This window comes from Triticum dicoccoides, chromosome 2A (genome assembly GCF_002162155.2).
Source record: "Triticum dicoccoides isolate Atlit2015 ecotype Zavitan chromosome 2A, WEW_v2.0, whole genome shotgun sequence".
Classification (NCBI taxonomy): Eukaryota; Viridiplantae; Streptophyta; class Magnoliopsida; order Poales; family Poaceae; genus Triticum; species Triticum dicoccoides.
In genome coordinates this window covers 746,481,112-746,493,783 of record NC_041382.1, presented here as the reverse complement: position 1 = coordinate 746,493,783, position 12,672 = coordinate 746,481,112, and the positions used below count along the sequence as shown (strand labels likewise).

At 44.0% G+C, this 12,672-nt stretch overlaps 2 protein-coding genes across 2 annotated transcripts; one reads left to right on the top strand and one right to left on the bottom strand.

Moving 5' to 3' along the window:
• The first annotated feature begins 245 nt into the window (after nt 1-245).
• LOC119356879 (V-type proton ATPase subunit D-like) lies at nt 246-5,311 on the top strand. The gene is made up of 2 exons (XM_037623872.1): nt 246-1,209; nt 4,876-5,311. The coding sequence occupies exon 1, from the start codon at nt 366-368 to the stop codon at nt 1,176-1,178; it is 813 nt and encodes a 270-aa protein (XP_037479769.1). The 5' UTR covers nt 246-365; the 3' UTR covers nt 1,179-1,209; nt 4,876-5,311.
• A 710-nt stretch (nt 5,312-6,021) lies between these two features.
• LOC119356877 (glutamyl-tRNA(Gln) amidotransferase subunit A, chloroplastic/mitochondrial-like) lies at nt 6,022-10,663 on the bottom strand. The gene is made up of 10 exons (XM_037623871.1): nt 10,046-10,663; nt 9,342-9,653; nt 8,160-8,339; nt 7,943-8,037; nt 7,790-7,865; nt 7,294-7,371; nt 7,116-7,209; nt 6,965-7,014; nt 6,607-6,720; nt 6,022-6,470 (listed from the first exon to the last, which is right to left on the bottom strand). The coding sequence occupies exons 1-10, from the start codon at nt 10,586-10,588 to the stop codon at nt 6,387-6,389; spliced, it is 1,626 nt and encodes a 541-aa protein (XP_037479768.1). The 5' UTR covers nt 10,589-10,663; the 3' UTR covers nt 6,022-6,386.
• Between the last annotated feature and the right edge of the window lie 2,009 nt (nt 10,664-12,672).

The following is a 12,672-nucleotide window of genomic DNA, read 5'->3' as shown; positions in this document are numbered from 1 at the left end:
CTCTTTTGTACCCATGAATATCGTTTTGATCTAAATAAAGCTTCACGAGATTGTCTAAAAAAAAACACCCGGCACGCGGCTTTGTCTCAAAAGAAAAAACACACCCGGCACGCGGCTACACGAACCGGAGACGTGTCTCGGTCCAACTACTACTATTTATTTACCAGAACGATTTAAGATTTTCTTTTTCTTTTCATCAACTCACAAATTAGACCGAAAGAAAAAACAAATTTCCGATCCAATCCGACCCACGACGCAATAACTCTAATCTCCGCCCCTCCTCCGCGATCCCCTTCTTCTTCCTCCTCCCCGTCTCCCCCCGCTCAGATCTCCGACCGCCGCCCCGCCCCACCCGCCCCGCCGAGATGTCGGGGCAGAGCCAGCGCCTGAACGTGGTGCCGACGGTGACGATGCTGGGGGTGGTGAAGGCGCGGCTGATCGGCGCGACGCGGGGCCACGCGCTGCTCAAGAAGAAGTCGGACGCGCTCACGGTGCAGTTCCGCGCCATCCTCAAGAAGATCGTGGCCACCAAGGAGTCCATGGGCGAGGCCATGCGAGCCTCCTCCTTCTCGCTCGCCGAGGCCAAGTACGTGGCCGGCGACGGCGTGCGCCACGTCGTGCTCCAGTCGGTCCGCTCCGCCTCGCTCCGCGTCCGCTCCCACCAGGAGAACGTCGCCGGGGTCAAGCTGCCCAAGTTCACCCACTTCGTCGACCCCGCCGGCGCCTCCTCCGGCGGGCCCTCCGGCGCCTCCCCCAGCCTCACCGGCCTCGCCCGCGGGGGGCAGCAGGTCTCCGCCTGCCGCGCCGCCCACGTCAAGGCCATCGAGGTGCTCGTCGAGCTCGCCTCGCTCCAGACCTCCTTCCTCACCCTCGACGAGGCCATCAAGACCACCAACCGCCGCGTCAACGCCCTCGAAAACGTCGTCAAGCCCAGGCTCGAGAACACCATCACCTACATCAAGGGCGAGCTCGACGAGCTCGAGCGCGAGGACTTCTTCCGGCTCAAGAAGATCCAGGGCTACAAGAGGAGGGAGGTCGAGCGCCAGATGGCCGCCGCCAAGCTCTTCGCCGAGGAGCAGCTCGCCGAGGATCTCGCCCTCAAGAGGGGAACCTCCATGGGGGCCACGACCAACATACTTGTTGGCGGCGGCGACAAGGACGAAGACATCATCTTCTGATCCCCACCCCTACTGTCCAATTGTTCAATCGGTGAGTAGCGTTGTTTGTTACCTACCTTGTGCACACGTTTTAGATCTAGGATTAGAAAGAAACCTTTTGGACATAGATAGATAGATGTGTTTGCTGTGATGCTTTATTTCACAGATGCTGCTGATTTAGTTCATTTGATTGTACAGTGTCTAACAAGGATTGTGGTTTGGGAACAATGTTTCTTAGGTGGATTGTTGTCTGTCAAACATAAACAACATATAAAGTCACAAGTGCATGCTTCATTTTATTATCCTCAACCTACAAATTGTTCACCTAGAAAGTTTGCTAGCCAAGCATTACAGTAGCTTATTCAAACAATTGTTAACTCAATAAGGTTATAAACTTAGCAATAAGATTCTGTGAGCTTATTAGCAATTGTGATGCTTTCTTTCACATATGCTGCTGATTTAGTTCATTTGATTGTAGTGTCGAACAAGGATTCCGGTTTTGGGAACAATGGTTCCTAGGTGGATGGTTGTCTGTCAAACATAAAACAGCATATAAAATCACAAGTGCATGATTCATTATATTATCCTCAATCTGCTCATTGTCACCTAGAAAGTTTGCTAGCCTTGCATCACGGTAGTTTATCAAACAATTGTTTACGCCATAAGATTCTAAACTTCTAGGGCCTCTTTGATTCATAGGATTTTGAAAACACAGGAATAGGAGAAGTGTAGGGTTGGAGTGGCATGCCCATTTGAATCCTATAGAATTAGCAATGATTGTTTGATGCCACGGGAAAAACAAAGGAATTGTGAAAAGAGGTTGGAGTGGATGTTAAATTTCCTATAAAGGGCCTCTTTGATTCATAGGATTGCAAAAGCACAGGAATAGGGAAAATGTAGGATCGGAATGGCATGTCCATTGGATCCCTATGGGATTTGTGTTTGTTTGATTGTGTCACGGGAAAAACAAAGGATTTCTTCCAAGAGGTTTGAGTGGATGTTAGAATTCCTGTGAAATGTAGTACAAATGAATCCTTAGGAAAAAAATCCTATAGGATTCAATCCTACGAATCAAACGACGAACGTAGGAAAAATTCCCAAGGATTCTAATCCTTCAAAAATCCCATGAAAATCCTTTGAATCAAAGAGACCCTAAAATGTAGTACAAAAGATTCCATAGGAAAAACTCCCATGGAATCCAATCCTATGAATCAAAGGACCAACATAGGAAAAAATCCTAAGGATTTCAATCCTCCAGAAATCCTATAAAATTCCTTTGAATCAAAGAAGCCCTTAATGTTAAACCACTAGCCAATAAGATTTCATGAGCGTTATAAATTTGCTCGTCTTGTTTTCTGTTGAAGAATGTTATGCTTCTCACATAAATTAGCCTGGATACATATAGATTGAGGATAACTGCACCTGGAGCTAGGGGGAGGTTGGTCTTGTAGATACATATAGAGATTAGTCAAATAGGATTCACTGTTCAGAAGAAAAAAACAGATGTACCAAACATAAACAACAGGTGGAATCACAAGCCTGTGCTTCATTATATTATCTTCAATCTTCGCATTATTCACCTAGAAATATTGCTAGCCTTGCATTGCGGTAGCTTGTTCAAACAATTTTTAAGTCAATACGGTTCTGAACTTATCTTAGTAATCACTAGCCAATAAGATTCCATGAGCGCTATACTTTGCTCTTGTCTTGTTTCTGTGCTCTAACTTCCAAGGAAAGCGGTCTTTAGATGATCGCATTAGGTTCGCTGGCAGATTAGTAACCTCCGATGCATTCCTCTGACCATCAGGATATGGCATGGTATCAAACCAATAAGTGGGTAGCACATCATAAATAAATTAACAAACCGCTAATCAGACAACAAACTTGTTCCATGTGCTCACCAAAACACGGTAGAAAATAGAAGACTGGCTACTCAAAAACCCGATGCTCCCAGCAACCAGTGTATCCATATCGGGTGCCATATCCCATATTGATTGGTTCCTGATATGTCCCCGATACCTCTCGGGCTCTAGCAGCGGCGGCAAGCTGGTGATGGGCTCTCCCCGGTGCTATGGTTCCCATATCTAGCGGCAGGCTACTGATTTCCTCCTCCTCCCTTTCTCTCTAACTGAACTTTTATGTTGATAACTTCCTGCTACCGTTTGGCTGTTGGTTCTTGGCTTTTGTTATCATCATGGATAAGAAGATAGAAGAGAATGGACTGCACTGACTAAATACATGCTAAATGGCTTGATGCTTAAGTAAAAGAGTATCCCTGTATTGGTGCTTTTATTTACGTATCCGTATCACCCTGATAGTGATGCATGTATCAGTGTGCAATTTAAACACACACAGACACAGACAAGCAAGCAAGTGATGTGCCAAAAACTCCACAGATATAGCACATGCAACTTTAGTTCTTACCGAAGGATGCTACACGTCTTAAAAATTAGCCTAGTCTGTTAGATGATTGCCCACTATTGCTTAGCTTCTAGATACATGTAGATTCAGGATAACCACTCCTGTAGTTTGGGGAACGCTAAATACATATAGATTAGTCAAATATATAGGATGTGTGCTCCTCATCAGAAAAAAAAAACAGATATGGCATGCCAACAAGTATGATAACACATTACAAACATATTAGCACATCACAAACATGGTAGAAAAGAGAAAACCCACAACTCTCTTATATATACACACATATTCATATTGGATAGACAAAATATTCGTAACCCTATACAGAAAGTCAGATGTTCGCAGGATGAGGAAGTCAAAGATCCTCAGCTGTATCTTCTTTATCCCTTTGTCAAGAACAAATGGTTTGAGAAGTTAATCAAATGATGTACTAATAATCCATAATATCATGTGTAATAATTTATTACGGAAGATGTTATGCTTCTCAGGAAAATCGCTTAATCTATAGTACCCATGATTGCTCCAAGATACAATATAGCTTGATGGTAATCACATCTGGAGTTAGGGGGAGATTGGTATCTCAGAGGGCAGGGGAGGGCTGGGGAGGGAGGTAGCACTAGCATCAAGCCAATAATTTTTCTATGCAGTTTGCATCAATCCTGACTGATTGCGAGAAGTGGTAATTCAGTGTTGTACATGTGCATTTGGGCTACTCTGTAGCCTGATCCTTGAACTTGCAATGTGAGATGTGTTTAGCTCTCAATGGTTAACTCCCTCTGTTAGTCTGCCTGAACTATAAGTTCTCTGGTTATAAGTAGCTGAGTTATATCTTTGGAAAGCAAATGCACGGCAGTCATACTCAAAAGTCTTATTTAACTGCCTGGATTTATTGAATGTGGCCCATTTTTCATAGCAACAGATAAAGTTGAAGCCAGACTACTATTTGCTGGAAATCTCTGTTTAGGCACAAGTGCAGCCTTCCGCTTGTCGGTAATGCCACAAAACTGTTGCTGAGATGTCTCCCAATCATGTGCGGGAGCAACTTAGAGCAAGTTTGGTTCCTTTAGCCTTATACGAGTACTTGCTTTAGACGGGAGGAGAGCCGCTGTCTGGGTCTCCCTCGAAAGAAAGGAATCCTCGCTTTACCTTTGCCGGAAAGCAAGGGAGGGCTAGATTAAATGGGCATTTTTGTTATGGGATTATTCTGCTTTGTTTGTGATTATTTAACATGCTTCTCCTTGCAGTGGTGCTCGATTCCGTCTCTCTTTCTCTAACGTTGTATTGTTTTTCCTCCTTGCAGCGGTGGAAACAATAAGTTCTGGTGCTGGAGCTCCAGGATTGAATCTGTTTATATAGAGTGGCGGAGGTTTTTGTTTCAGGCTGTGTGCAGCCTAAAATTATGGCCATCCAAGACCCAAAATAATCTCTCTCTGTACTTTGGGAACCAAACAATGATGGTGAAACTAGTGGCTATGTGCAGTAGTAAAAATTCTTTTGTACCGTATTTCGTTCCCCTGCACGCTCAGTTTTAGTTGCATATTTATTATCCAGACGTTGCGCACCTGTATTTTGGCACGCTTCGCTGTGAACCAGCTCTGTACCTTTCACTCTGGTCTGTATCTTTCTTTCTGGTTGTGTGTATCTCTTTGGCAGCTACTGTATTCCTTTCTCAGCTTTTCTTGGAGGAATTAGTTGTTGCGTTACGGCTTGGAACCAAATAAACACAAAATTCTGAATTTATGTGAAGTAAATTAAAAGATCGACATTAATTTTTTTGGGACCTGCTTTTGCCTATTTTATAGCGTTCGTTTGACTTGCTTTTTCTGAGACGATTTCTTGCCCTTGAGCTTCATGGAGCCCAAACTTTAATAAAACGAAAATGAGATTTTTTTTTTAACTTGAAAAAAACATACACACACCTTAGATATGTATGCTCCCTCTGCTTCTTACACTTTGTAGAGTTTGACCTACTATAGGAAAAAATATCAACTTTCGCAATATGAAATCAATATCATTAGATGCATTATGAAATTAATTTTCATCCTATATAACTTTACTATTGTAGATGTTGATATTCTTTTCATATACATATGATCAATTTTCGTGTAGTTTGACTTCAAACAAATCTTATATGCGGAGTAAAAATAAACAAACGAGAGGGGTGCATTCTTGTAAAATTTCATTAAGAGATACGTTTTGGCGTGAGATGCACAAAAAAACAAAGAAATATGTAAATACAAAAACAAAGAAATATGTATTGTGTGTATACTTTTTTCAGATTTTTTTGAAACCTCAAAAATATCATTAGATGATCATTTTCAACAACGAATCATAGCACAGCTCAGCAACTGCATACAGATCAGAAGACTGTTGAAAGCACAGACTGCCAGAGTTGACTGTTTTCTCAAAGAGGAGCAGACAGATCACCGATTATCACGAAAACGCGGTGGGCATGAAGCCATGAACAGCTTGCACTATTATCAGTCAATCAATCAAAAGGATTTGCAAAATATCACTGATGTGAACCAGGGTTACAAAAAAATTATCATCTACTATGTGGGCAGACACTGAATGCGAGCACTGCATCCAGCAGTTGGCTTGCAGAAACAGCACATGTACCTGTCTCATTTTGTTTCCCAACAACTCCCCCACGAGGGAGAGATCTCCACCGACCACCCCCATTGCGCAGAACCGGTTTCCTCGGCATACAACAATGAAATATAGCTCAAAACTTCAGGAACGAATGAAAAGAGGGACCCTCTAAGACCCGTGCAGCCCTAGGAACCGCTTGAACGAGACAGGAGAAGGGCGCTAGTTATCTGCCACCAGTGGTGGGACAAAGCTGAGATCCTGCAGCGTTTGCTCGAAGATGTGGCCTACTTCCAGCAATTTCCCCTGTAAATTATGAAAACGTTGGTCATCAATTGAATCACTTGATTTAAGAAAATAGGTAGAAACAACTGAAAGGGGAACTACACTGGTCCTGGAATGATGATATGCCGTTCAGAGAGGCAATAGCAATATATTTTACCTCACTGAAGGGAGATCCAATCATCTGAAGTCCGACTGGGAGACCAGCAGATCCACCTTGGACGAATCCACAAGGCACAACCAATGCAGGAAGCCCAGCCATGTTAACATTCACCTGCATCAGCCATACCAGATTTGCACTGCGCTCTTTAAGATCTCATTACCATGGTAACTTTTAACACGCAAAATAACGGTGGAAAGAATTCAATTTCAGCTGGCAGTTTTACCAATATGTTAAACTATATTTGCAATAACTAAAAGGCGCACGATGCAGCAGGCAACGTTACTATTACTTTGGAGCAAACAGAGATAATTCTGCGGTTATATGTAAAAAAAAAGTGCATTCAAGAGTTTATTACCGTCATGATGTCTCCGGCGTACATAGCTAATGGATCATTTGTCTTTTCGCCTGCCAAAAGGGCTCACGTTTTCAATGTGAAAGGAAAGCAGGGAAGGGACCATACTTCTTTTAGGGAGGACAGGATTACAGGTGAGCAGATAATACCATACCTATCTTGTAGGCTGCTGATGGAGCAGCAGGTGAAATAAGAATATCATATTTTCCCAAAGCTTCTTCGAAGCTTTTCTTAACCAGCGTCCTCACCTACTACAGTGCAAATTTTGTCAGTTAAGAGGTAAAAATAATCAAAGTGCAAATTCGCACTGGGTGCTCCCTTCCTATGGTTACCTGTTGTGCTCGCTTGTAGTATGCATCATAGTATCCAGCAGATAATGCATAAGTTCCCATCAAAATTCTCATTTTGACCTGAAAAGAGCAATCAAAATTATACTTCATGTGATTTACCGCAAACCATTACTGTAGTCCACTTAAAACACAAAATATATAAGTAATACCCAACGTTGTATACAGAACTATTATCCTTTTTCCTTGCTTAGGGATTATAGATTCCGCTGGCATGTTACACATAATATCAATACAATTAGCATTCCAACTAGCATGGTGCCACCTACAATGAGATTGACATGTGCAGAGTTGGTTGGGTTACAGAACAGAAGTTTATTTATGCATGTTAAATCAGCTTTCTAAACTCATACACAACAAACAGGTGTGATAGCTTTCTATGCTTCCATTTCTGTAGTACTAATGTTCATTTATTCACAATAAGGACAGATACTGAGAAGTGGGGAGGAGGATCTTGGTTAGGCCGGTGGAGGCACTGTACCTCATGACCGAGACCATTAGCCCGGGAATTTCCGTACAGCTCATTCAAGTCGTCAGCTGAAACCTGCTGCCCATACCTGAAAATGACTTTCCAAGAAGATAAATATTTATAGAATGGAAAAAATTATTGGAAAAGGAAAGGTTCAGGTACCACCTGATGCCATCATAGCGTGACAAATTAGATGAAGCTTCAGAAGAGGCCAGTATGTAATATGCTGGTAAGCCAAGAGAAAATGAAGGCATAGAAACCTGAAAAGTATTGAAAAGAATAGTTCGGTGATTATTATCTTTCAGAAATCCCTCATAGGACAACAAAAAATATCCATATTTATTTATTTTATTCTTTTTCCAGCAAAAGGGAAGCAACAAACCTCTTCCACTACTGATCCCAGCTGTTCCAGATGTGAAGCAGCAGCCCTGATTGATGATATGACTCCAGCATCCACACCCTCTCCAAGAGTTTCTTGGATAATCCCAATTCTCACACTATTTAATGGTTTTGATTCTAGTAAACTTAGAGATGCCAAGTCTGATCTATAGTCTGGAACATCCTGAGAAAGTGATACAAGAGATCAGATTGAGCAGTGATGAACCAAGCTTATTGCCGTCTTGCTTCGAGATCTACTAGCTCCAGATCCGCTTGCATAGATGTGGATCCAGCAAAAAATAAATGTTGAATTTTAACGCCTTGCAAAGAAACACCACGAGCGTGCATTGCACGTTTTCTTACACATAGTGAATTGCATTAGCATTTTATATGGTTGAGATGCGCAGCAGTATGTAGTCCTTCTGCCCTCACAAAGTAAATGGGCAATAGCATTTCACAGTGGTCGGCAACAGTTCAACACCATAAGTGCATCAAACAAGTGACACACAAAAATCATGATTCATGAGAAGGAAACGTACAACGAGAGAATCCTCCTCATTAAGAATGACAGTTGTCAACACAAGATAAGGTCGCTCAGGCAAGTTAATAGCCATATGACTTCCTTTCATGTTTCGTACTACATGCTTGCATGCTAAAAGGCTGTTTCTTAGTCATAGTTATTGAACTCGATGAACCTAAGGAAAGTATAAGCGATTGCCAGCTAAATCAGATGAAAACATATCTAGATTGAAACAAACAAAAAATGTAAGATGTACATTAAGGTTAAGTTTCAACTCCGCCTATGTCTTCTAGGCATAGCCGGTCCCAAGCCCGGGTAAAGGAGGAGGGTTGTGATAGGCTTGGCGAGCCAACGTAAAAACTAGCCAGTCCCATAGGTATGAAACCCATTTGAGCGAGAATAGTACTAGGATGGGTGACCTCCTAGGAAGTCCTCGTGAAAGGGTTTCATATCTAAGGGTTGTGATAGGCTTGGCGAGCCAACGTAAAAACTAGCCAGTCTTTTGGGTATGAAACCCATTTGGGCGAGAGTAGTACTAGGATGGGTGACCTCCTGGGAAGTCCTCGTGAAAGGGTTTCATATCTAGCCTACCCCAACTTGTTTGGGATAAAAGGCTTCGTAAATGCGAAATAAATGTACATTAAGGTTAAGTTTCAGTTTCCTTACATGAGAGCTACTGGTTGAATCCATTTTGTCATGGCCAGCAATGACGGACAATATGGTTGCAGTGTCAAAAACTGATGATCCAAAGCATCCCACAACATCCAGTGATGAAGCATAAGCCATGAGGCCGAAACGAGATACCCGGCCATAAGTTGGCTTTAACCCTACCACGCCACAAAACGATGCCGGTTGCCTCACACTTCCACCTGTATCACTCCCTAAGGACACCACACACTGTCTAGCAGAAACCGCAGAAGCAGAACCACCTGAGGATCCGCCAGGCACGCGCGAATCATCCCAAGGGTTTGTTGTCACCTGCATACCATCAGTGTTATCCGTTAATTTTATGTCATCTGATAGGGCCGCATTATTATGCAACAGAGGAAACTCGAGGTTATGTTTAAGAAAGTCGGAAGCAGCAAGAAGTTCCATTCACATCAATAAACACTTGCAACATGTATTTGCTATTCAACAGATAAACTGAGTCGCCGAGTCCCAAGTTTGATTTGATTGACCTCAACGAACTAAACACTTGCAACATGTATTCGCAATTCAATATACAAACTAACCAAATTTGATTTTATCGACCTCTACGGACCAGCATAAATACGCATCTACTACCATTCTTAGCACTTTTTTCTGATGATGCAAACTTAAACGAACTTGGACAAAACAGTGTACAGGATCTGATCAGTGAGCCTCCGTACCTGAAACCCAGAGCCCTCGGTGGTGCTCCCCATGCCGAACTCGTCGAGGTTAGTCTTCCCCACCACAATGGCGCCCGCCTCGCGCAGCCGCCGCACGGCCGTGGCGTCGTACGCGGGCTGGAACCCGTCCAGTATCCGCGACCCGCCGGTGGAGGGCATGCTGGCGGTGCAGATGTTGTCCTTGACGCCCACGAGCACCCCGGCGAGCGGCCCCACCGCATCCCGCCCGCCGGAGGAAATCCTCCGGTCGAGCCCCTCGGCCTCCCGCTCGGCGGCGGCGTCGGCCACGTGGATGAAGCTGCGCAGGCTCGGCTCGGTGCGGCGGAGGCGGGAGAGGTACTCGGAGGTGATGTCGGCGGCGGTCCTCTCGCCGGACAGGAGCGACTCGCGGATGGAGAGGATGGAGGAGGCGGGCTGGCCCGGGGCCAGGGTCTTGGCGGGGGCGGAGGAGAGGGAAGAGACCGCGGTGAAGCGGCGGCGGGGGATAGGGTATGTGCGGCGGTGGGATAGGAGCATGCGGTGGGCCTGGAGAGGCGGCGGCATGGCGGCGGCCGGCGGGGAGGTTCGCCGGCGAACGCCGGTGCGGGTGGGGGTTTGGGGTTTGGATGCGTGGGAAGGGAAAGGGTGTGTGGATTTGGGGATTGGGTGGGAGGGGACTGATGGTCGGATGGAGGACACGTGGAGGGTCAACGATTCCTGGGCGTCCGATCAGTCAGCCCCACGAAGATTACCGGGGGGTCAGCAAAAGGGCTCACATGGTGTAAAATCTTCAGATTCGTCGAGACAAATACGTTGAGAAAAAGGATTTGGCTAAAATTTAAGAAAAAATTGGCTAAAATCAAACTAAACTAGTCTTGCATTTGTTCCCTCAAGAAAAATAGTCTTGCATTTGTTTAGGAAAAAGTTTTGGTTCAGCCGGCGGATAACTCTCACGCGTCGGCCGCCTCGTACATCGTTCAATCCGTGATGATCGTGTGGCATGGATAGCACATAGCGCTGTTTGGACCACATAGCATCACACATCACATCCTACAAACAGTTGGTGTGTTACGGGATCTGGATCTGAACCCCCTCAAGATCTGCAGCAAGACCTTTGTTGCGAAAAAATTCCGAAACAAGATCTCTGTTGCAGAAAATGAAAAAATATAGACAAGGGTGATCTTTAAAATTTCTGCAACAAGATATCCGTTGCGAAAAAATTCTTGCAATAAGATCTTTATTGCAAAAAAATACAGGGACATCGATGCTGCGAGCGGCATCATCTCCTTAATTTCACGGGCTCCGTTTCGAAAATAATTTTTGGAACATAAACTCTGTTACAAAAAATTCAAGGACATGTCCCCTGTTGCAATCGATCTTTAAATTTTTTGCAACGGGGCCACTGTTGTAAAAACAAAAAACTACATGCTCGTGTCGTGAGATTTTTAAAATTCTGCAACAAGACCTTTGTTGCGAAAAAATTCCGAAGCAAGAGCTCTGTTGCAGAAAATTAAAAAGTACAAACAATAGTGGTCTCTAAAATTTCTGCAACAAGATCTTCGTTGTGAAAAAATTCTGCAATAAGATCTCTGTTGCAAAATAGAAATAAAAAAATACAGGCTCAGGTGATTGCAACAAGCAGATTGTTGCAGAAACACAACTCTTGTTGCAAAGTATGGCTGCTTATTTTGATAGATCGGATGGTCATTAATGTGTCCATCCAATGGTTAGGGAGGCGGCGGATCTTTTTTAAATTTCTGCCAGCGGACGCGTAGCGTCGCCCGTTTGTTTAGGGGAAGAGAGTTAAACCGTTCCATTGCCTTTGTTTCCTCTCTCGCCAGGCGACTAGGGCAAAATCTTCCTATCCTTCATCTCCATCAGCAAGCCTGTATATTCGCATCCTATCTGCTTGTCGCTTCGCCGGTTGGTGGTGGGGGGAGAATCTCGGTGTCTCATCTTCGGCTAGTAGATAGTTTAGGGTTGTAGTCCTTGCAGGGGTGGCACTGAGACGAATGTCACCGTTTCTTCGAGTCAGTCTTCAAATTTTCGATTCTCCTCAAGTTCATCCGTTGAGAGGATTAGGCAAGGATCCCTCATAGATTCATGCCATCTCCTTGAGACAGCGAAGTTAGGTTTTCTCATCGTACATATGTGACAGCGAGATTTATTTGGTTAGGCAGGGCACGATACTATTGCCACATTGGGTTGACATAGAAGTAAGAAACTTCATCTTTGAAATGCAAACTTTTTTATCTCCATATTTAAATGATTTCAAAGAGCTACCATGACAACCAACACAAGATCTCACATATCGCTATAGAACCTCATAGCTCTTCTACCTCCATAATTCTCACCCAGCGTTGGTGTATAACTTTCTAGTTTGGATACAATATTCCCAAAAACGAGGACAACAATATTTTAGCTCATAGTAGCTTTTATTCTAGTCCGAATTAAGGCATTTTTACCGGATAGTTGACAATCTCATAGTAGCTTTTCTACCTCCACAACTCTCACCCCGCGTTGGTGTATAACCTTTCTAGTTTGAACGGTGTAATGCTCATTTATGGTTCTAGATTATTAAGAGTTTACTTCCCTGTACCGAGTAATTGAGAATCTCACAACTCTCCCACCTCCATGATGCCTGCCCC

Bases quoted from the DNA above. Each gene is read 5' to 3' on its own strand.
- LOC119356879 (XM_037623872.1), top strand. From the start codon at position 366: ATGTCGGGGCAGAGCCAGCGCCTGAACGTGGTGCCGACGGTGACGATG.
- LOC119356877 (XM_037623871.1), bottom strand. From the start codon at position 10,588: ATGCCGCCGCCTCTCCAGGCCCACCGCATGCTCCTATCCCACCGCCGC. The intron at 8,038-8,159 runs GTTTGTTGCTTC...AATACTTTTCAG, and splicing joins TGGGATCAGTAGTGGAAGAG to GTTTCTATGCCTTCATTTTC. The intron at 7,210-7,293 runs GTAACCATAGGA...GCACTGTAGTAG, and splicing joins ACTACAAGCGAGCACAACAG to GTGAGGACGCTGGTTAAGAA.